Source organism: Staurois parvus, unplaced genomic scaffold (genome assembly GCF_062004578.1).
Source record: "Staurois parvus isolate SC_StPar_1 unplaced genomic scaffold, SC_StPar_1.0 ptg000246l, whole genome shotgun sequence".
NCBI classification, from domain to species: domain Eukaryota; kingdom Metazoa; phylum Chordata; class Amphibia; order Anura; family Ranidae; genus Staurois; species Staurois parvus.
In genome coordinates this window covers 2,222,791-2,244,594 of record NW_028318042.1, presented here as the reverse complement: position 1 = coordinate 2,244,594, position 21,804 = coordinate 2,222,791, and the positions used below count along the sequence as shown (strand labels likewise).

Here is a 21,804-nt window from a genome sequence, read left to right as displayed (position 1 = left end):
CAGAAAACGATGCCACATTTTGGCAACTACATGGAGCTGCTGATAATGAGATGTAATCTATTAGAGAATTACAGCCTTGATTTGTGTAGAAGGCCCGGCGGTTTTATCAACAGACCCCAAAGCTTCTCTACAATCACATCACTGTATAACAAGGCATCCCGAGGCATTTAAAGCTACACCCTGGTCAATAATGAAAATGAAGGCAAACAGGTAAGTACCCGGATGAAATACGTATATAGGCGATGTTTTACCTGCCATAGTAGTTGTATTACTGTCCATCCAGTCCTAAGATTTACACAGCTCTGCCACACAGCACAGCCCTGCCTGGCAGTGCAGAAAACCTAATTTTTCTCTGCTGCAGTTAAGTTACATTTGCAGCTCTTGTTCCTATCCTCAGCCTGTGACTGGACAGTGAAAGGAGAAGCAGCAGACTGATGAGCTCATCTCTCCGTCACTCTGATCTCTCCTCCTATCAGCATGCTGCTTGTCAGCACATGAACACTGCAGCACAACTGATGGGCTCCTTGGCCTGCTCCTCCCTCCCCCACTCTAAATGCTGCTGTACAGGGGACTGCAAGAAGCCGGCGCCCAGTTAGATGTTGGTACTTAAACCGCTTGCAATTAAAAACACATTTCATAGTGTATGGATTTGCATCTGTTCAGAGGTGAGTGCTATTTCAGAACTAAAGGCAAAACGTTTCTTTTTCATTATGTATTGGGTAAGGGAAGATTATAACACCTTTCTGTTTTTTTTTCTTTGTCATCTGTGCCTGATTGGGGAGATTTCCCTTCACTTCCTTTCCCATAGCCAAAACAGGAAGTGAGAGGAAATCCCTGGTTGTCACCAGAACCAGTGTCCCCTTTGGCAGGTTTCCCCTCTATTCCTGTTCTGGTGACAACCTAAAATTTGGGATTTTTTTAAACTTTTGGTAATACCGATAAACAAGATGAATAGAGAGGATGGGTCTCCCTAATAGGGACGCGGACAGCAATAAAAACTGCCAGGGTGTCTAATCCACCCCCGCTCCGTCCACAACTGAGAAAGAAAAAAGGTTCCCTTTACTCATACTTAGCTGGAGTGCAGAGGTTTCCTAGATGTCATTTGCTGATGTCTAGAAAACTGAAACTGAAAATAGTTGATGCTCACAAAGCTGGAGAAGGCTATAAGAAGATAGCAAAGCGTTTTCAGATGTCAGTATCCTCTGTTCGGAATGTAATTAAGAAATGGCAGTCATCAGGAACAGTGGAAGTTAAAGCAAGATCTGGAAGACCAAGAAAAATATCAAACAGAACAGCTTGCAGGATTGTAAGAAAAACAATTCAAAACCCACGTTTGACTGCACGATCCCTCCAGAAAGATCTGGCAGACACTGGAGTTGTGGTACTCTATTCCACTATAAAGAGATACTTGTACAAATATGGTCTTCATGGAAGAGTCATCAGAAGAAAACCTCTTCTACGTCCTCACCACAAAAATCATTGTTTGAACTTTGCAAATGAACATATAGACAAGCCTGATGCATTTTGGAAACAAGTTCTGTGGACCGATGAGGTTAAAATTGAACTTTTTGGCCGGAATGAGCAAAGGTACGTTTGGAGAAGAAGGGGCACAGAATTTAATGAAAAGAACCTCTGTCCAACTGTTAAGCATGGGGTTGGATCAATCATGCTTTGGGGTTGGGTTGCAGCCAGTGGCACAGGGAACATCTCACGAGTAGAAGGAAAAATGGATTCAATAAAATTTCAGCAAATTTTGGATGGTAACTTGATGCCATCTGTGAAAAAGCTGAAGTTAAAGAGAGGATGGCTTCTACAAATGGATAATGATCCTAAACACACCTCGAAATCCACGGGGAATTACATCAAGAGGCGTAAACTGAAGGTTTTGCCATGGCCTTCACAATCTCCTGACCTCAACATAATTGAAAATCTATGGATAGACCTTAAAAGAGCAGTGCGTGACAGACAGCCCAGAAATCTCAAAGAACTGGAAGACTTTTGTAAGGAAGAATGGGCAAAGATACCTCAAACAAGAATTGAAAGACTCTTGGCTGGCTACAAAAAGCGTTTACAAGCTGTGATACTTGCCAAAGGGGGCAGTACAAGATATTAACTCTGCAGGGTGCCCAAACTTTTGCAGACGCCATTTTTTTGTTTTCTGTTATTTTGAAAGTGTAAATGATGGAAATGAAATCTAACTTTTGTTGACATATTATAAGAATGTCTAATCTGTAATTTGATGCCTTTTGGAGATTTTTCCATCTTTCCTTGGCTTCTTTATGCACATTAATACAAATTTTTAGCTGGGGTGCCCAAACTTTCGTTCCCCACTGTATACACTAGAGATGAGCGAATTATTCAAACATTCGGTTCGGCTGATTCGCCGAATTCGCCGATTAAATTTGCTTCGTGCCGAATATATTCGCTGCGAATTTAACTTATAAAAAGGGTGTTTCTAGGCTTCAGAGAGCCTTTATATTAGTGCAGAACACTGTACCTTTAATTTAAATGCCCTTGGAGTCTGCTGGGGAAGAGAAATAATACTGTCAGTCAGTATGACATGCAGATGAGTGCCGTCGATCTTAGAATCACCGCACACTTCACTCATTTGGGCAGTCACGGGGCCAAAACCAGAGTGTGAAGCCACAGTGTGGCGGTGGAGGCAGAAGCAATGGGAGGCCATACAGCACCCTATGACAAAATGGAACCCACCAGCAGTGTGAGGAGACCTGAAAGTGGCACATGGCAGAGTGTGGCGATGGAGACAGCAGCAATGGGAGGCCGTACAGGGACCCATGACACACTCTGGACCTGGCAGCAGCATGAGGAGGCGGTACAGGGGCCCATGACAGATTACGGGCCTGGCAGCAGCATGAGGAGTCGGTACGGGGGCCCATGACAGATTACGGGACTGGCAGCAGCATGAGGAGTCGGTACGGGGGCCCATGACAGATTACGGGCCTGGCAGCAGCATGAGGAGTCGGTACGGGGGCCCATGGCAGAGTGGCGGAGCGTAAGCAGCTAAAATTGAAGGCCATACAGAGGCCTATGTTAAAAAGTCCCCCCAGCAGCAGCGTGGGGAGACGACTATCAAGAGTCCAATGGCAGAGTGGCGGAGCAGAAGCAGCTTCAATTGAAGGCCATACACAGGCCTAGGTTAAAAAGCGGAAGCCGTCAGCAGCGTGAGCAGACGACAGAAGCACATGGCGCAGGGTGGCGGTGGAGGCAGCAGCAATGGAAGGCCATACAGCACCCTATCACAAAATGGAACCCACCAACAGTGTAAGGAGACCTGAAAGTGGCACATGGCGCAGGGTGGCGGTGGAGGCAGCAGTATTCGGAAGCCATACACAGGCCTAGGTTAAAAAGCGGAAGCCGTCAGCAGCGTGAGCAGACGACAAAGACGCACATGGCAGAGGATGGATCTGGCAGCAGTATGAGAAGGCGGTACAGGGGCCCATGGCACAGTGTGGTGATGGGGGCTACAGCAACTGGATGCCAGAAAGTGGCCGATAGGGCTATATACTGCATGACTACATAGGTGGTTTTTATAGTACTTTATTTTGGCCTCCCTCTCAGCAGGTGTGAAAAAGGCCACCATTTTTGAACGGTAGCGAGGGTCCAACAAGGTGGACAGCCAAAAGTCATCCCTCTGTCTGATGGTTATTATTTGGCTGTCGCTACGCAAGCAACCGAGAATGCTATGGGCCATTTGTGCCAAGGAATGCGAGGGACTCCCTGCCTCCATCTCCACAGCATACTGCCACGGTGCGTCTGGGTCCTCTGTCTCCTCCTCCTCCTCTACCAGATGCTCCTCCACTCCTGTACGCTGAGTGGAAAAACCACCCATTTCACTCAATAATTCCTGAGCACCAATGTCCTCCTCTACCTCCTCCTCTTCTTCCTGTCCTGCCCCCACAGGGGTCATGTGGCGTTGAGATCTGTGCGCCACGTCTACCGCACCCTGACCAGCCATTGTTAACAGCATTTGTTCATGGACGTGCAACAGAGGAATGACGTTGTTCATCCCATAGTCCTGCCGACTCACGAATAGCGTGGCCTCCTCAAAGGGCCTGAGCAAGCGGCAGGTGTCACGCATGAGCTGCCAATGGCTGACATCTAAGTTACACAGGGGAGTACCTTTATCCGCTTGTAACATCATGAAATCGGTGATGGCCTTTCGCTGCTCGTAAAGGCGGTCTAACATGTGTAGGGTTGAATTCCACCTTGTTGCAACGTCGCAGATCAGGCGATGCTGTGGAATTCCGTTTTGCCGCTGCAGCTCAAGGAGGGTGTGCTTTGTGGTGTAGGAATGGCTGAAATGCATGCAAAGTTTACGTGACATTTTAAGGATGTCTTGCAGTGGGATGGTGGATTTTAGGAACCGCTTGACAACCAGATTGAACACGTGAGCCATGCATGGCGCATGGCACAACCTTCCTTGACGCAGAGCAGACACCATGTTCTTTCCGTTGTCGGTCAACATGGTTCCGATTTTCAGTTTGCGCGGAGACAGCCATCTGTCGATTTCTCTGTTCATTACACTCAGAAGTTCCTCCCTGTGTGACTACGTTCGCCAAGGCATACCAGGTGCAGCACAGCGTGACACCGTTGCACCCTGCACATGTGATATGCCGGTCGGGTAATGGGACTTGGCACGGGGGTGGCGGCTGAGGACACGGCGGAAGAAGAGGTGGTAGAGGCGGACATCTTTGCTGGACCAAGGACGTGCAAACGTGGAGGCAAAAGCGGCGTGACCTGTCCAAGTTGCTGGTGCGGCTGCGCCGGCACCACGTTCACACAGTGGGCCGTAAATGACATGTACTGTCCCTGACCGTAGTTACAGCTCCACACGTCGGCGCTGCCGTGCACTTTGGCAGAGACCGACATGCTCAAAGACTGGCCCACCATGTCTTCTACATGTGAATGCAGGGCTGGCACTGCCTTTTTGGCGAAGAAATGCCGGCTTGGCACTCTGAACCGCGGCTCGGCACAAGCCATCATTTCTCGGAAAGGTGCTGAGTCCACCACTTGGAAAGGGAGGGACTGCAGCACCAGGAACTTGGACAGGAGGACGTTCAGCTTCTGCACCGTCGGGTGCGTGCTCGCAAACTGTTGTCTCTTGGAAACGGATTCCAAGAAAGACTGCTGACGGAATCCGTGAAGAGGAGTAGCAGAAGGATCATCTGAACGAGCGGAAGATGCCAACGAGCGACAACTCCCCTCAGCAGAGGTGTTGGAGCCTTGACTGGCTGATAGAGGTCGATTGACGTCGGGTGACGGAGCAAGTAACGGAGCGGGTGATGGAGCGGGGGCTGGGGCAGGCAGAACCGCCGTATCTTTATCACGGTTTTCCCAGGCCACCAAATGGCGACGCTGCATATGCTGACGCAACGCTGTAGTCCCAACATTGGCCCCCTGGACTCGCTTGACTTTCTGGCCACATAGTCGACATACGGCTACGTTTACTTCCTCGGGCGGCGTGACGAAAAATTGCCACACCGCCGAGTAGGAAACTTTGCCCCCGCTACTCCTCACTGGCTGACTGCTGCTTCCTCCGTGCACACCGTCACCACTACTGGCCGTGGTGGTAGGCTGCAGTGGAGCTGGTGCTCTACTCCGTGGCCGTTTGCCTCCACTGACACTGCTGCGACCCTGCTGCCTCCTGGGCAACCCACCGACTGTTTTGCTCGCTGCCAAGCTGGCACCCTCTTCTCCTGATGATGCGGAAGCAATAGCCTGATGACGACGAGGCTGCCAAGTGCGATCAGCCTCATCATCATCAATTAGGGTCTCCGCCTCACTACTAGCCCCCTCGGCTGCGTGTGGGTCAGGAGACAGACCTGTCTCTAGACCGGCTACCGAGCCACTCTCCTCGCCAGTACTTCTTCGCCTGGCTGCTGAAGAGGCGGATGTCTCCCCCCGTTCCTGACCGCCCTCTGTTGGCGCTTCCTCACTGTACAGTGGGGCTGAGCCCACAGCATGCGATACTTCGCTTGGTGAGGGAACACCAAAGGACAGGGGCAGGTAGAGGACACGTGATTTCAGTGGGCTTGCTCCCGGGCCATGCCAACTAACGGTTGTGTCTGACGTACCCACCGACCGTTGGCTGTAGGTGTCAGAGGTGACCTGGGAAGAGGAAGACGACCGAGCCAACCAATCGATGACGGCAGGGTTGTCGGTGGAGACACGACCGCTGGATGACACCGGGAGCACTGGCCTCTGGCTGCGAATAGTGCTGCCTCGACCCCTTCCTCTGCTGCCACGTCTGCTCGCTCCTAAAACATTGCCTCCTCTGCCACTCCTCTGCATGTTGTCTGACATACTCTTTAATTCAATAAGCACCCCAAAAATAAAACCGGATTTAACTCTTTGAACGTACAATAGTGGTTGTGAAGCAGAAAGTCAGTTTATTTTGCACAATCGGCAAACTGCAGCACCAACTGTGCACGACAGCCACCAAAAAAAAAGGGTTTATGTCACTTTAAATTTTCGATTCTTTGATAGCTGTGGCCCTGAGTAACGATTCTGTGTCCCTGAGTAACGATTCTGTGGCCCTAAAGTCTCTGTGGCCCTAACTCTGTCCCTTAATACAGACAGGTCTGTCTCTCTTGAATGACCGGAGGCTAATGGAGAATTCTAAGATGGCCGCGATTTATAGCTCCACCATTACACAGTGCTGGCTGGCTGCTGATTGGCTAATGCGATCACATGTCATGATTCATGACTCATGAATGCATTATGGGTCAGCGCGCCTTGTCTGCGCGCCTTCCCAGAGATCCTCGCCCCATCTTCTCTGTCCATTTTTCCTGTCGCCACACATGTCGCCGCCATTTTTGGGAAAATTCGATTCGTGCATCCGAAGTTTGCTAATCTTCGGATTCGTCGCGAATCGAATTTTTCCAAATCTTCGGAACGAATTCCACTTCGTCATGTTCGATTCGCTCATCTCTAGTATACACCTAATACACATACATGCACACTGCGTTTAATTTATTTATTTCAGGTACTTATATAGCACCATCAATTTACGCAGTGCTTTACATATATATTGTACATTCACATCAGTCCCTAACCCTCAAGGGGTGTACAATCTAAGGTCCCTAACTCACATTCATACATACACATACTAGGGACAATTTAGACAGGATCCAGTTTACCTACCAGCATGTCTTTGGAGTGTGGGAGGAAACCGGAGTGCCCAGAGGAAACCCACGCAGGCACAGGGAGAACATGCAAACTCCAGGCAGGTGGTGCCATGGTTAAGATTTGAACCAATGACCTGAGTACTGCCAGGCGGAAGTGCTAACTATTTAGCCACGGTGCTACCCCATGAATAAAACATACATACACACTGCATTTACATACATACAACATACATACACATTGCATATACATGCATACAACGTACATACACACTGTATACGCATACACACATCGTACATACACATACAACATACATACACCATGCATATAACATACATACCCACTTCATACATAAACAATGCATACAGCATACATACACATACTTCATACATACACACTGCATATAACATACATACACACTGTATACATATACATAAAACCTACATACACACTGCATATACATACATACATACAACCTACATTAGCACTACATATACATACATATATACATACACACTGTATATACATACAACATACATACACGCTGCATATAAATACATACATACAATATACATACACACTGCATATACATACATACATACACACTGCTTATACATACATACAACACACACACTGCATATACATACAACATACATACTGCATATACATATATACACATACAACATACGCACACACTGCATATATGTAAAGCGATGCGTAAATTGATGGTGCTATATAAGTACCTATAATAATAACATACAACATACATACATGACTTGCTCGTTTAGAATGAAAATAGCCATAGTCTCTCCAATCCGCTATGTAGTCCCTCTATAATCAGCACCACCTAGTGGCCATAAGGCATTTTTTTTCATAAATACCTCAACCAGGTTAAAAAATAATGCCTTATGGCCACTAGGTGGTGCTGATTATAGAGGGACGACATATATCCCCCCTTCACAGCCCCTCTTACTTGCATCCCAGTCCCCTTCACATCTCCCCCTTCCTTGCAACCCAGTCCCCTTCACATCTCCCCCTTCCTTGCAACCCAGTCCCCTTCACATCTCCCCCTTCCTTGCAACCCAGTCCCCTTCACAGCCCCTCTTACTTGCATCCCAGTCCCCTTCACAGCCTGACAACCCCCCCACCCCACACTTACTTGCACCCCAGTCCCCTTCACAGCTTCACAACCCTCATTCCTTGCACCCCAGGCCCCTTCACAGCCCTCATTCCTTGCACCCCAGGCCCCTTCACAGCCCTCATTCCTTGCACCCCAGGCCCCTTCACAACCCTCATTCCTTGCACCCCAGGCCCCTTCACAGCCCTCATTCCTTGCACCCCAGGCCCCTTCACAACCCTCATTCCTTGCACCCCAGGCCCCTTCACAACCCTCATTCCTTGCACCCCAGGCCTCTTCACAGCCCTCATTCCTTGCACCCCAGGCCCCTTCACAACCCTCATTCCTTGCACCCCAGGCTTTTGACTTTGACTACGGATAATTGTTTCTGCTGAACAAAGTCGCACACAAGTTGTAGGTACGACACTCAGGTGTGACTTTTATTCAACTTTGGAGGGTTTAACATGAAGTCTGTGGCCCTCAAGTCGCATGAAAGTCGGACCAAAGTATTTCAGAAAACTGCTTTCAAGTCGCTGTGACTTGAAGTCGCACAAATATGAATGGTACCCATTGAGAAACATGGGGGGGCAACTTGTCATGTGACTTTGGACCCCAAAGTCACATGACAAGTCACACAAGTGTGAATGGAGCCTTAATCAACGAGCTGAGTTCTGACACTAAACCCATCGATTCAACGCTTTCCCAAAATAGTGACATTCAAGGCATCCCGCAAATGATAACTGCCACAGTGGCTTCTGCTCTCAACTGAACCGTCATGCCATCAAATGGGCGGAGTCATAGCTGATCACATGTGCAGCACCATGGCAGTTGCAGATCCATTGGAGGCTAATATGGCAGCATCCTTGGCTGCAAAGGTGAGGAGGGTTTAGTTTAGTTTAATACGCCCACTTCCTGAGTGGTCCTACCCCTAATTATGCAGGGACCGCCCACTTGTGGCTGGGATCCCCTCAGTTACCCCAGGTTCACACCTGAGCATTTTTTGCAGCATTTTGAATTTTGCAGAAACGCAGTACAGTCCATTTAACATGATTTCCTATGGGACAGGTTCACATCTCTGTGTTTTCACCCGATGCGTTTTTTGGAAATGGTCAGGGACTTTTTTAACGCAAAATGTTGCGTTTTTGCTTCTGTAGACTTCAATGGAGACACTGCAGAAAAGCAAGTATTGTGTTTTTGATGCGTTTTGCTGCGTTTTGAGTTAAAAATCTGCCTAGCAACAAGAAAAAAAAAGAAAAATGCGTCAAAACGCAATGCAGAAACGTATCAAACAACCTGCATAGGTGTGCACCTAGGGTTAATACTATTTTGGAGTTACTGAGCATGCCCAGTGCTTCTGATAAGTTCTGATGCTGTGATCCCGGGATACGGCACCATGAGACCCATACAGGACAAGTGGCATCCATGGTTTTGGATGGAGAGAGAAAGGGTTAGCCCCCCCCCGTCCTTGTCACATTCTTGCTATCCCAGGCTCCAGTTCCGGCATTTGAATACATTTGGGATTTATATACAATGCATTTATACATAAAAATTTCTTTCATTTTGATTCGTTATTCACTACATCCACCCGGACCCTGCATTCACTATATCCCCTCTCTCCGGACCCCGCATTCACTATATCTGGTCTCTCCGGACCCTGCATTCACTATATCTGGTCTCCCCGGACCCTGCATTCACTATATCTGGTCTCCCCGGACCCTGCATTCACTATATCCCCTCTCTCCGGACCCTGCATTCACTATATCTGGTCTCCCCGGACCCTGCATTCACTATATCCCCTCTCTCCGGACCCTGCATTCACTATATCCGGTCTCCCCGTACCCTGCATTCACTATATCTGATCTCCCCGGACCCTGCATTCACTATATCCGGTCTCCCCGGACCCCGCATTCACTATATCTGGTCTCCCCGGACCCCGCATTCACTATATCTGGTCTCCCCGGACCCCGCATTCACTATATCTGGTCTCCCCGGACCCTGCATTCACTATATCCGGTCTCCCCGGACCCTGCATTCACTATATCTGGTCTCCCCGGACCCTGCATTCACTATATCTGATCTCCCCGGACCCTGCATTCACTATATCCGGTCTCCCCGGACCCTGCATTCACTATATCCGGTCTCCCCGGACCCTGCATTCACTATATCCGGTTTCCCCGGACCCCGCATTCACTATATCTGGTCTCCCCGGACCCCGCATTCACTATATCCGGTCTCCCCGGACCCTGCATTCACTATATCCGGTCTCCCCGGACCCTGCATTCACTATATCCGCTCTCCCCGGACCCTGCATTCACTATATCCAGTCTCCCCGAACCCTGCATTCACTATATCTGGTCTCCCCGGACCCTGCATTCACTATATCCGGTCTCCCCAGACCCTGCATTCACTATATCTGGTCTCCCCGGACCCTGCATTCACTATATCCGCTCTCCCAGGACCCTGCATTCACTATATCTGGTCTCCCCGGACCCTGCATTCACTATATCCGCTCTCCCCTAGCCCTGCATTCACTATATCTGGTCTCCCTGGATCCGAATTCTGATCCGGAAGGCGATGAACAGCGCATGTCTAGTAGAAGTACTGAATTAAATATAAAAATAAAGTGGAATGAACGGCAATATGTTTTATTTGTAACTTTTGAGTGGAGGTGGATTAGACCCCCTGTCAGTGTTCCTTGCTGTCTGTGCCCCCGTCAGGGAGACCCCCCCTCTATTTGTCCTGATTACCATTATCATTGAAAGTAAAAGAAAATCCAAAAATTTGGGTTGTCCCTAGAACAGTAATAGAGGGGACACTAGTTCTGGTGACACCCAGAGATTCCCTGACTTCGGAGGAATTCCCGCTCACTTCCTGTTTTGGCTATGGGAGAGGAAGTGAAAGGAAATCTCCTGAATGGGGACACAGATGGCAAAGAAACCTGATGGGTTACCACCCTCCTTTATCCAAAATGCCTTTAGATACACTCCCCTCCCCCCCCCCCCCCCCCCCAAGTTTCACACATTTCTGTCACTGGATACAACTAGAAAATGAGTGAATCTCGGGTGAAATATTTATAACCTCACCCCCACCCACGCGGAATGGTCCAGAGCACAATCACTGACCAATCAGAGAGCAGTCATATGGAGGTGTGCCCAGGAGGCGGAGTCAGGTGACCGGGAGGAGAAGCCCCGTCACGTGATCTCCATCCTGTTCTACACCGTCAGACACTAAAGCTTCCAAACAAACCTGTTCTCGGTTACCTTGGTTACCAAAGATCCCGCCCTGTTTTAACCGGGCCACCTGACTCCGGCCGGCCAATCAGGCGTCTGCCAGCCGGCAAACTACAACTTCCGGCATGCTTCGCGGTGCTGACGTGCCACAGGGAGCCACAGAGGAGGAAGTGGAGGAGAAGGAGAGACAGGTGAGAGGGGAGACAGCTGCTTTCTGTCATTGTATTGCATTGGGGGGGAACAGCCTGGCTGTGTGACTGGAAGCTCTCTGTGGGCCTCCTCCCTCTACTGAGCGCTGACAGGGCAGGCTGGGACTGGTAGTTCACCTACAGCCTATGGAGGATGACAGGCCTGGCTGGGGGTGTCACTGAGCTCTGCATTGTAGATACACAGAGTCTATCTACAGGGGAAGCCCGACCTCCTTTACACCAGAGCCTGAGAGCCCCCCTTCTCATGCCTGGGGGGTCCTAATCCACTGGGGGAGCCCCTCCACAGTCCCCAGGGGGTTGTAATCCATAGGGGGAGCCCCTCCACAGTCCCCAGGGGGTCGTAATCCACAGGGGGAGCCCCTCCACAGTCCCCACGAGGTCTTCATCCCCAGGGTGAGCCCTTCCCCCCTTCCACAGCCCCCAGGGGGTGCTCATCCTCAGGGGGAGCCCCTCCACAGCCCCCTGGGGGTCCTCATCCCCAGGGGGAGCCCCTCCACAGTCCCCACGAGGTCTTCATCCCCAGGGGGAGCCCCTCCCCCTTCCACAGTCCCCAGGGGGTCCTCATCCCCAGGGGGAGCCCCTCCACAGCCCCCTGGGGGTCCTCATCCCCAGGGGGAGCCCCTCCACAGCCCCCTGGGGGTCCTCATCCCCAGGGGGAGCCCCTCCACAGTCCCCAGGGGGTCGTTATCCACACGGGGAGCCCCTCCACAGTCTTTGGTATGTCCTCAGTCACAAGGGGAGCCACCCTCAGTTCTTCCCCAGTCCCCAATAAGTAGGTCCTCCTCCACAAGGACAGCCCCCATCCCTCTTCCCCAGTCCCTGGTAGGTCCTCATCCACAAGGAGAACCCTTCCTGTACCCCTCCCCCCCTTCCCAATCTCTGGTAGGTTAACAAGGGGAGCCCCTCCCCCCATTAGTCCTTGCTAGGTTCTCATGAGCCCTTTAACATCCCCCCAAATTCGTGGTAGGTCCTTACCTACAAAGGTAGCTCTCCCTGCCTCGACAGTGACCTTAGTATGTCCCCCCCCCCCCACACACACACACATCCATAATAGCTCTTTAGCAACAAGGACAGACCCCCTTCCTTCCCCTGTCCTTGGTAGGTCCTCAGCCACAAGGGGAACCCTTCCCTCCCCCCCATAATCTCTGGTAGGTCTTTGCCAACAAAGGTAGCCTTCCCCCCCCCCCCACTAGTCCTTGCTAGGTTCTAAAGAACCCCCCTCCCTCCCCAGCAGTTCCTGGTAGGTCCTTACCAACAAAGGGAGCCCCCCATCCCCAAGTCTCTGGTAGGTCCTCAGGGACAACTCCCACCCCCCTTTCTCAGTATCTGGTAGGTCATTACCCACAAGGTGAGCCTTCCAGTTCCTGGTAGGTCCTCACCTACAGGAAGAGCCCTCTCCAAGTCCTTGTGGTATCTCCACACCCCCGAGGGGAGCCCCCCCAATCCCTGGAAGGTCTGGGGGGAGGGGGTGGGGCTTGGGTTTTTTACTTTGTATTGTTCTGTGACTTGCCCGGCCCATGTGCACCTTACTCTCCGGTCTCCTTGGTCCGGGTGCTGGCCATTGTTACATGGCAGAGCTTCTGACTCCTCACCACTCCACCCAGATCAATAAATAAATACATCAAGCTGGGGCTTTGTGACACGCCGTGATTCCTGGAGATGTATGCAGGGTGTGCTGCGTGTCACATTTACTCATGTTTTGTGTCTTCTGTTTTTTTTGTTCTTTTTGTAGACTTTGCAGAAATGTTGAAGGCAGTGATCCTGATTGGAGGTCCCCAGAAGGGTGAGTCTTCACAATGAGCCGACACACCCCACACAGCTTCTCTATACAGTCATGTAGGTGGGATGGTGGAGCAGATCCCTATTAGATACGGCCGCTTTGTAATTGCTGCTGGTATGTGGCCTAAGCCTGGCTCCTGGATGAGGAGTTTGACCTTTCCACTGCTCCCTGATAAAAGGCATTAAAGTGGAGTTCCACTCACCCTGTCAAAAAATAAAAGTCAGCAGCTACAAAAACTGTAACTGCTGACTTTTATAAAACAGCCACTTACCTGTCCCTCGGTCCCGTGGTGTGTCCCCCGCAGCCCGTTTCACTGGCCGTCCTGTATTCCAGGAGGCCGGCATCTTCACTGTGGACACCCGGCTGTGACTGCTTGCGGCTTCATAGTCGGGTACCCACTGCGCATGCGCGAGAAGCGCTGCACTTCATGAATTGTCCTGTAGTCTTCTGGGACCTGTCACGTGTCCCAAAAGACTACAGGGAGGATTTCTGCTGTGGGAGCGGGTATCTGTCAAATTCGGGTACCCGCTCACCCCCCACCCCCAAAGGTGCCAATTCTTAATGGGAAGCGGGGGTGCAGTCCTTAAAGCGGAACTTCCCCTTTTGGGTGGAGCTCCGCTTTAAATCTGACCTCCAGTCTCGCACAGTTGTACTAGTTCCTCTCCTGGACTGAATTGGCTTCCTCTGATTTGACTGCACACTGCGAGTTTCTCACAATGTGCATTAGAAGCTGCAACAAGTCAGATAGAGCTCCGCCTCATGTCCTGGCTGGAGGACGTCCAGCATCACTTAGCCCGTTCCTCCCCAGTCTGACTGTCCCTGACCCACTCCTTTCAGTTGTCGAATTTCAGTTCTTTCAATCATGCCGACTCAGCATCACATGCTTGCGTTACCTAGGGTGGTGTGCATGCAAATGCAGTCTGCCCTGGAACACCTTCTCCTCCAAACTGATATCCGCCCATCAACGCATTTTGATGTTTGCATAACTCCTCCCACCGCTTGCATCAGGGCTGTTGAAAGGATTACTGAGACAGGGTTCTGTGATGTTTTTAGGAAGCTATTGTAACGGAACCGTCCCCAGACTGTACTTCGGTACTTCCGTTAGACTACCGCTTCCCCGTCTGAACACCGACAATAGACACCACAGCAGACCATACAAGACTAGACCACACCAGTCTTGAAGTAAACCAGGAAATAGACTATTTTATTTTAACACATATACAAGATATATACACTCAGGGGCAATCCCCCCTCCCTGCATAATGACACAGGGCGGGGCAATCTACCTTTTGTAACAAGAGACACACCAGCAGACAGTCCCATCAGGAGGGAGGGCTGCTGGAAACACTCCCACCAAGCCAATACACAAACACATCCCATAATAGTTGGCTCCCAAGCAAGACACACAAAAGAACAATGGGATGCAACCACATGGCAATAAACAATCAACACCCCCCCCCCCCCCCCATCCCAATATTAGGACAGATCACCCTGTACCCCTAACAGGCACAGGGTGACTTACACATAATAGGGATATGGGGAGCTGAGACAGGGGTCTCCCCACCTCTCCAAAGAGAGCTGGGTTCCATGGGCCCCACCACCCAAAGTGACTACCGTCACAGCTATGTACAACATTCTGCCAGCCCCTCTCCCTAGCCATGATGCCCACATTGCATAGAGACGCACAGAGACCTAGTAATGATAAGATCAAATGATGGCATCCCTAGGTCTAAAACAAGGTATATAGTGAAAACATTTTTTTTTTTCTATGTCATTAGCATGGCACGGGGAGCGGAGGAACCAGGTTAAAATCCAGTACTAAAGAGGAGCTCTAGTCTTTTGTATACAAATTAAAAGTCAGCAGCTACAAAAACTAGCTGCTGACTTTTAATAAACACACACTTACCTGTCCCACAATCCAACAATGTGCTCACTAGAGCCGTTTTCTCCACCCCTTTTTGGTCCCAGGTGCTGTATCTTAACTATGGGCACTTGGCTGTGACAGCTTGTGGCTTCACAGCCAGGTGCCCGCTGCGTATACATGAGCCGCGCTGTGCATTGTGAATGGTCCTGCAGTGTTGTGGGACACGTAACAGGTCACAGAAGACTACAGGACCATTCACAATGCACAGCGTGGTTCACGTATACGCAGAGGTCATCTGTCTGAAGCTGCAAGCTGTCACAGCTGAGTGCCCACATTTAAGATGCTGGCTGGGGAGGAAGTGGGGGGGGGGGGGTGGACTTGCGCAAAACTCAGTACCCGCTGCCCCCCACAAAAAAAAAAATGCGTAGTCTTCCAGGGGAGCAGGGGAGGAGGCCTCAAAGTGAAACTTCCCCCTTTGTGTGGCGCTCCACTTTAAAGGATGAGTTCACCTTTCATAACACCCATATTCAGGGTGTAACATGTTACCAACGGACTGGCCCCTGCTCCTCCCCGCTCCCCATTGTGACAGCTAGTGGGAGATCTTCTCCCCTTTGCAGCTGCCACAATTTTAAAAAAACCGCGGCCATGCGGAGCTACGCCCACCTATGTCACTCATTCACAGTATTCTGTGAGTAAGAACACTACAAGTTCCGATAGCCTTTGCAGCTGCTGGCTTGTCGTTCTCAGTGAACTGTGGAGCGCTGCGCTGTGGTAGTTCATTGAGTCTTCCTGTTACTAAGTATCTGCTTGCCCACACAGGATGTACGGGCACACACATACACCGACAGGTCTGCAGGAGACTTGCATGGCACAGCGATCTGCTGATCACTGGTGCAATGCTTTAGAGCAGGGTTGTCAAACTGGCGGCCCTCCAGCTGTTGCGAAACTACAAGTCCCATCATGCCCATGCCTTTGGGAGTCATGCTTGTAATTGTCAATCTTGCAATGCCTCATGGGACTTGTAGTTTGGCAACAGCTGGAGGGCTGCCAGTTTGACACCCGTGCTTTAGAGGCTCCAGAAACCTTTACCTGAAAAAAAATGTGCAAAAGACGAACTTATTCTTTGATTATCTTTTGTGTTGATATAGTTCTAGTATCATTTTATTTTATTTCAGGTACTTATATAGCGCCATCAATTTATGCAGCACTTTACATATATATTGTACATTCACATCAGTCCCTAACCCTCAAGGGACGTACAATCTAAGGTTCCTAACTCACATTCATACATACAAATACTAGGGACAATTTAGACAGGAGCCAATTAACCTACCAACATGCCTTTTTGGAGTGTGGGAGGAAACCGGAGTACCTGGAGGAAACCCATGCAGGCACAGGGAGAACATACCGACTAGGCAAGTAATGCCGTGGTTGGGATTCGAACCGAAGACCCTGCTAGATGGAAGTGTTAACCACTTAGCCACTGTACTGTCCATAGTAAAATCTCTAGAATGTTATGCATTACCACCTTTTATGTCATGTATAAAAGGGCTCAGGGGAGGACAGAGAGGCTGCAGTATTTTCCATAAATATTTTTTTTATATCTGCATCCTCCATGCTCTATTTTGCTGGGTAATTTGGTGATCTCGTACATCTAATCGGTGACGGGTGGCTTGCTTTATATCACTCAGGGTTCTCTTTTCTGTAAATGACATTTTCAAACAATAGAGGACTATTTTTGGGCTGGCAGAACTAGATATATGAAAGGAGCTAAATTCCCAGGTGTGGTTGTCATGCATCCAGCTTCTATGCATTACTTCACTCCAAACACGCTTTCCTGTGTGATGTAATTCAGTCTGAACAGTTTCTATGAAGACTCCTAACTGAGACCTCATATAGCTTAGAGCATGCACTGTACCTGTAAAGCTATTAACCCCCCTGGCGGTATTCCCGAGTGTAGCTCGGGGTAAAGTTTCAGTACTACAAGCGGTAACCCCGAGCTACACTCAGGCTTACCATGCGGCGCTGCTCCACGATCCCTCCAGCAGTTACCTTGTCCTGCGCTCCCGCGATGTCCCCCCTGCAGTGTCCCCGGCAATGTCCTCCAGCCGATGCCGGCATCCGTCTTTCGGGTTCCATCCCCTGCGACGTCGGGACGTACGGGGGACAGAACTGGCGGGAAATTTGAAAATGACAAAAAGTGACATTCACTACATACACTAAAATCACATAGTATAACATTACTGTATCAAACCATTTCACATACATTTTGTCCCGAGTGCTTTGTCCGGCGCCCTGCCTGCATTTTTACTGTTCTTTCTGCCTGGAAACTGAGAAACGTCCATGGCGTCCAAAAAGTGTCCCTTTAGGTCAAAAGCGGTTTTAGACCGGCTAGAGAACAGCGATAGTAAATCAGAACCACTTGCAGAATTGAGTGATAATGATTCGTGGGGGAAATTCCTCATCAGACACTGAAAACGATTTTGCGACTTTGCTCAGCGATGTGCGAACTTGGCGCTCTATTTCACATTTCAGTGTTTTTGCTTTGATTATATTATTGAATTTCATTTATTATTATGTTATTATTTTTTATAATTATTTATTAAATTATAATTTATGATTTCGTATTTCAAATTTTATCATCCCCGGGATGTTTACTAGACTCTTGTTCGGACAGATTTCAGTGAGTTATTCCTAAAAATTACAGGCCTACAATAAAAAAAAATACTTATTTTCATGCAAAAAAAGTACCGCTTTGAGCACAGAAATTTGGACATAATCAGACCGCTAGGAATATGAATGAATCCGCTTTAAAAATGAACTTGTACTTTGCCTGCTAGGCAGGAACCTCCACACGGGGTCTCTACTTTTTTTTTAAAGATGTATACTTGTGTTTTTTTTTTTTCTTTCTATAAATTATTTTTTTTTATTGCTTGCAATGTGCATCTGAACTTGTTAGAAAATTCCCTCCTCTCACATGTTAGCCCTCTGTTCTTCAGGGAGTGTCTAATTTTGGTCTGTTCTGGCCCAGCTCCTCTGCCCCTCCCCTCACTGCTCTACATATCCTTATTGCAGCTTCCAGGGGGAGGAGTGAAGAATAATATAGAGCAGCCATTCATCTAGAGTTCCTCCAAAGGGCGATAGGGATTCTTTGAGCTGTTAATAATTGATATTCCATCTGATGGTGTCTGCATAGTTTCAGGTCCACCACCACTTTTTGAGTGTAAAGAGGACCTTCTTCCCACTGACCACCATTTTCAGTGGCATTTTCCCAATGAACCCCGATGGACTGATCTTGGCTGGGGTTCCCTGAGACGAAAAAATTATTTCACGGGTTCCTCTGGGGTAAGACTTTTCAAAAAGACATCTATAGATTTTCACTTGAGTGACAGCTCTGGGTCTGCTGACATCATATTCAAGATGGCAGCCCCCCCAGCAGCAGTCTCAGGGCTTTTACACATCTACACAAATGGGGATTTTACAGATAAATAATGTGGCTAAAATAAATTAAATACACATATAATCTTACAGAGATTGTGTTGTTGAAATGACTGATCTGTCAGTCGGCTCTCCTTAACTACTTCCCGATGGCCGTATGCAATTATGCGGTCTCTCGGTGGGTGGGCTTTAGTGCCAAGAGGCCACATATATGCGGCCCTATGTAAACACACTACTGTGCTGAGTGCATCCTCCCTGCGTGCAACTGGCACTGTAATCGGCAGGTACCAGAATGCACCTGATGCATGACAGCCAATCACAGCGGTCGCGTGATCCTAATGCCCGCCCCCACTTCCCGGCATTTAGATCCTATTAAAGGGCTGGGAGGCAGCAGCAGGAAGGGGTTAAGGATCTTTGGACAAAATGTCCTCATACATGTGTACTGCTTAGTGAAATGTGCTTTTCTGGTACCTATTCCTGTCATTGTCTCCGCCAGGTATACCCAGGCCTCCTATACTTGTGTACAGAAGCCCTCATTTTATTTTAGAGAGAAAAGGTTTAACCAATGTGTTGTGTCTCCTTTTATTTTTAGGTACCAGGTTTCGGCCTTTATCTTTTGAGGTTCCCAAACCTCTGTTTCCAGTGGCTGGAGTTCCGATGTTACAGCATCACATTGAGGCCTGCAGCAAGGTGATGATCCAGCAACAGACAACTAATCTCCCCTATACCCAGAATAAAGTATCATTTCACCCCATCCCCAGTGTTTTGTCCAGTGCAAGTTTAAAGCGGAGCTCCACCTAAAAAGGGAAGTTCTGCTTAATGACTGGTCCCCCTCTCCCCGTTAAGGAGGGGGGGACCAGTTGATAGGTACCCGCTCGCACTGCGATCACTTAGGCCAGTGGTTCTCAACCTGTGGGTCGCAACCCCTTTGGGGGTCAAACAACCCTTTCACACCCATATTTCCGATGTGTGAAGAGCAGCTACTGTGTAGAAAGCAGCTACTGTGTTGAAAGCAGCAGTATTAGAGGTAAAACGACACTTCATGAATTATAATTACTGGGTAAATAATTTTATGGTTGGGGGTCACCACAACATGAAGAACTGTATTAAAGGGTCATGGCATTAGGAAGGTTGATTACCACTGACTTAGGCGATCGGAAGCAGAAGTTGTCCCCCCCTTAGTCTTTTGGGACTTGGAACAGGTCCATTCACAAAGCACAGCGCTACTCGCACATACACAGTGAGTACCCGGCCGCAAGTTGTCACAGCTGGGTGCCCACACTGAAGATGCCGGCGCCAGGAACACAGGGCAGCTGGTGACACGGGCAGACAGACACGGGCAGACAGACACGGGCAGACAGACACGGGCAGACAGACACGGGCAGACAGACACGGGCAGACAGACACGGGCAGACAGACACGGGCAGACAGACACAGACAAACAGACACCCCGTGGGATCGAGGGACAGATGAGTGTCTTTTTGTAGCTGCTGACTTTTTATTTGCACTTGAACTCCACTTTAAGTGTCAATGCTAACTTCTAATTGGTTGATACCAATCCACAGACACTTTGTATTTATTTCCCAAGTGAACACTGAAAGAAAGTGAACCTGTTGTAAACGTTACAAGTAAAGTAAGCGTTGAACATTTTTCACCATGTGGAAGTCCAGAGGCAAGAAAATTCCTAAGTCAGAATTTGTTTAGGTATAAACAGTCCCTTCAATGCCGGGGCACCATTGCATTGTGGTAGGCAGGTCTGTTCTATTATTGTAATAATAATATTACACATTTATATAGTGAAGTTGGTCTACTCAGTGCTTTACATTCTGCATATTGAAATCTGTCCCTGCCCGCAAGGTGCTTACAATCTAAGGCCTCTACCTCACATACTAGGGCTAATTTAGACACAGGGGCAGACTGACCATTTGGAAACTTGGGCACTGCCCGAGGGCCCGGGGTCAGTAGGAGGCCCCATGAGATGCCCCTGGTACCTTTTTCATAGGCTTTTTTGAGTTTGGGCAAGGACACAGGGGCCCCATGATCCCCTATTGCCCGGGGGCCCCATGAGTTGTCAGTCCGCCCCTGTATTAGACAGGAGACAATTAACCATCCAGCACATCTGTGGAGTGTAGGAGGAAACTGGAGTAGCCAGAGGAAACCGACATAACCATAGGGGGAACTTGCACGCTTCATGCAGATAGTATCTTGCCTAGGATTTGAACCAAGGTCCCCATGGCTGCAAGGAAGAAATGCTAATCCCTAGTCCACTGTGCTATAGTAGGAAGAAGTAGTATCCTACACTTGTAGTGCAGAATTTCTTCAGACCTGTTATTCCTGCTCCCTACAGGTGCCCAATCTGAAGGAGATCCTCCTGATCGGATTTTACCAGCCAAATGAAGCTCTCAGCCGTTTCCTGGTCACAGCACAGCAGGAGTTTAAAGTCGCTATCCGGTCAGCATTCTAATGAAATGTTCTATTTGTTTGCAGATCTATAAAAGAATGAAGAACCATATTTAGGCACATTTACTTGTATAGAACTAGGTAGTTCTTTGAAAATTTCTCCCCCCATCACATTGTCATTTCAAGTTTGCTGAAAAATTGTATGCTTACCAATACGCATTTTGGAAATATAATATTGAAGTACAGGGGTCTCCACACCTTTCAGTAGTATGAGGGCCGCAAGGCATTATTTACAAAGACTCATAGGGCCGAAGAAAAAGTTTTAGAAATGAATGTCTCCCGTCAGAGTTCTCCCCCCGGTACATCAGGTGTCTCCGCGTCAGAGTGCCCCCCACCCACCTACATCAAAGGTCTCCGTCAGAGAGCCCACGTACACCAGGTGTCTCCGTCAGAGACCCCCCCCCATCCTTACAATGACAGTGCAGTCAGGGAATATGTGGGAAGCTGGGGAGAAACAGAGATCATGGACTGACATGAAGACCTACGTGTGACCGCATTTGGCCCATGGGCCGTGGCTTTGACACCCCTGCTCTTGGCAGTGAGGTGAACTGTGCCATAGG

At 49.1% G+C, this 21,804-nt stretch overlaps 1 protein-coding gene across 1 annotated transcript in view; it reads left to right on the top strand.

Annotated features, from left to right (window-relative positions):
* The first annotated feature begins 11,490 nt into the window (after positions 1-11,490).
* GMPPA (GDP-mannose pyrophosphorylase A) overlaps positions 11,491-21,804 on the top strand; it is a 40,794-nt gene continuing 30,480 nt past the window's right edge. Inside the window, exons 1-4 of the mRNA XM_089680601.1 lie at positions 11,491-11,684; positions 13,435-13,485; positions 19,377-19,474; positions 21,132-21,235. Coding sequence (XP_089536727.1) covers positions 13,446-13,485; positions 19,377-19,474; positions 21,132-21,235 — 242 coding nt within the window. The 5' untranslated portion in view covers positions 11,491-11,684; positions 13,435-13,445. The remainder of the gene's footprint in view (positions 11,685-13,434; positions 13,486-19,376; positions 19,475-21,131; positions 21,236-21,804) is intronic.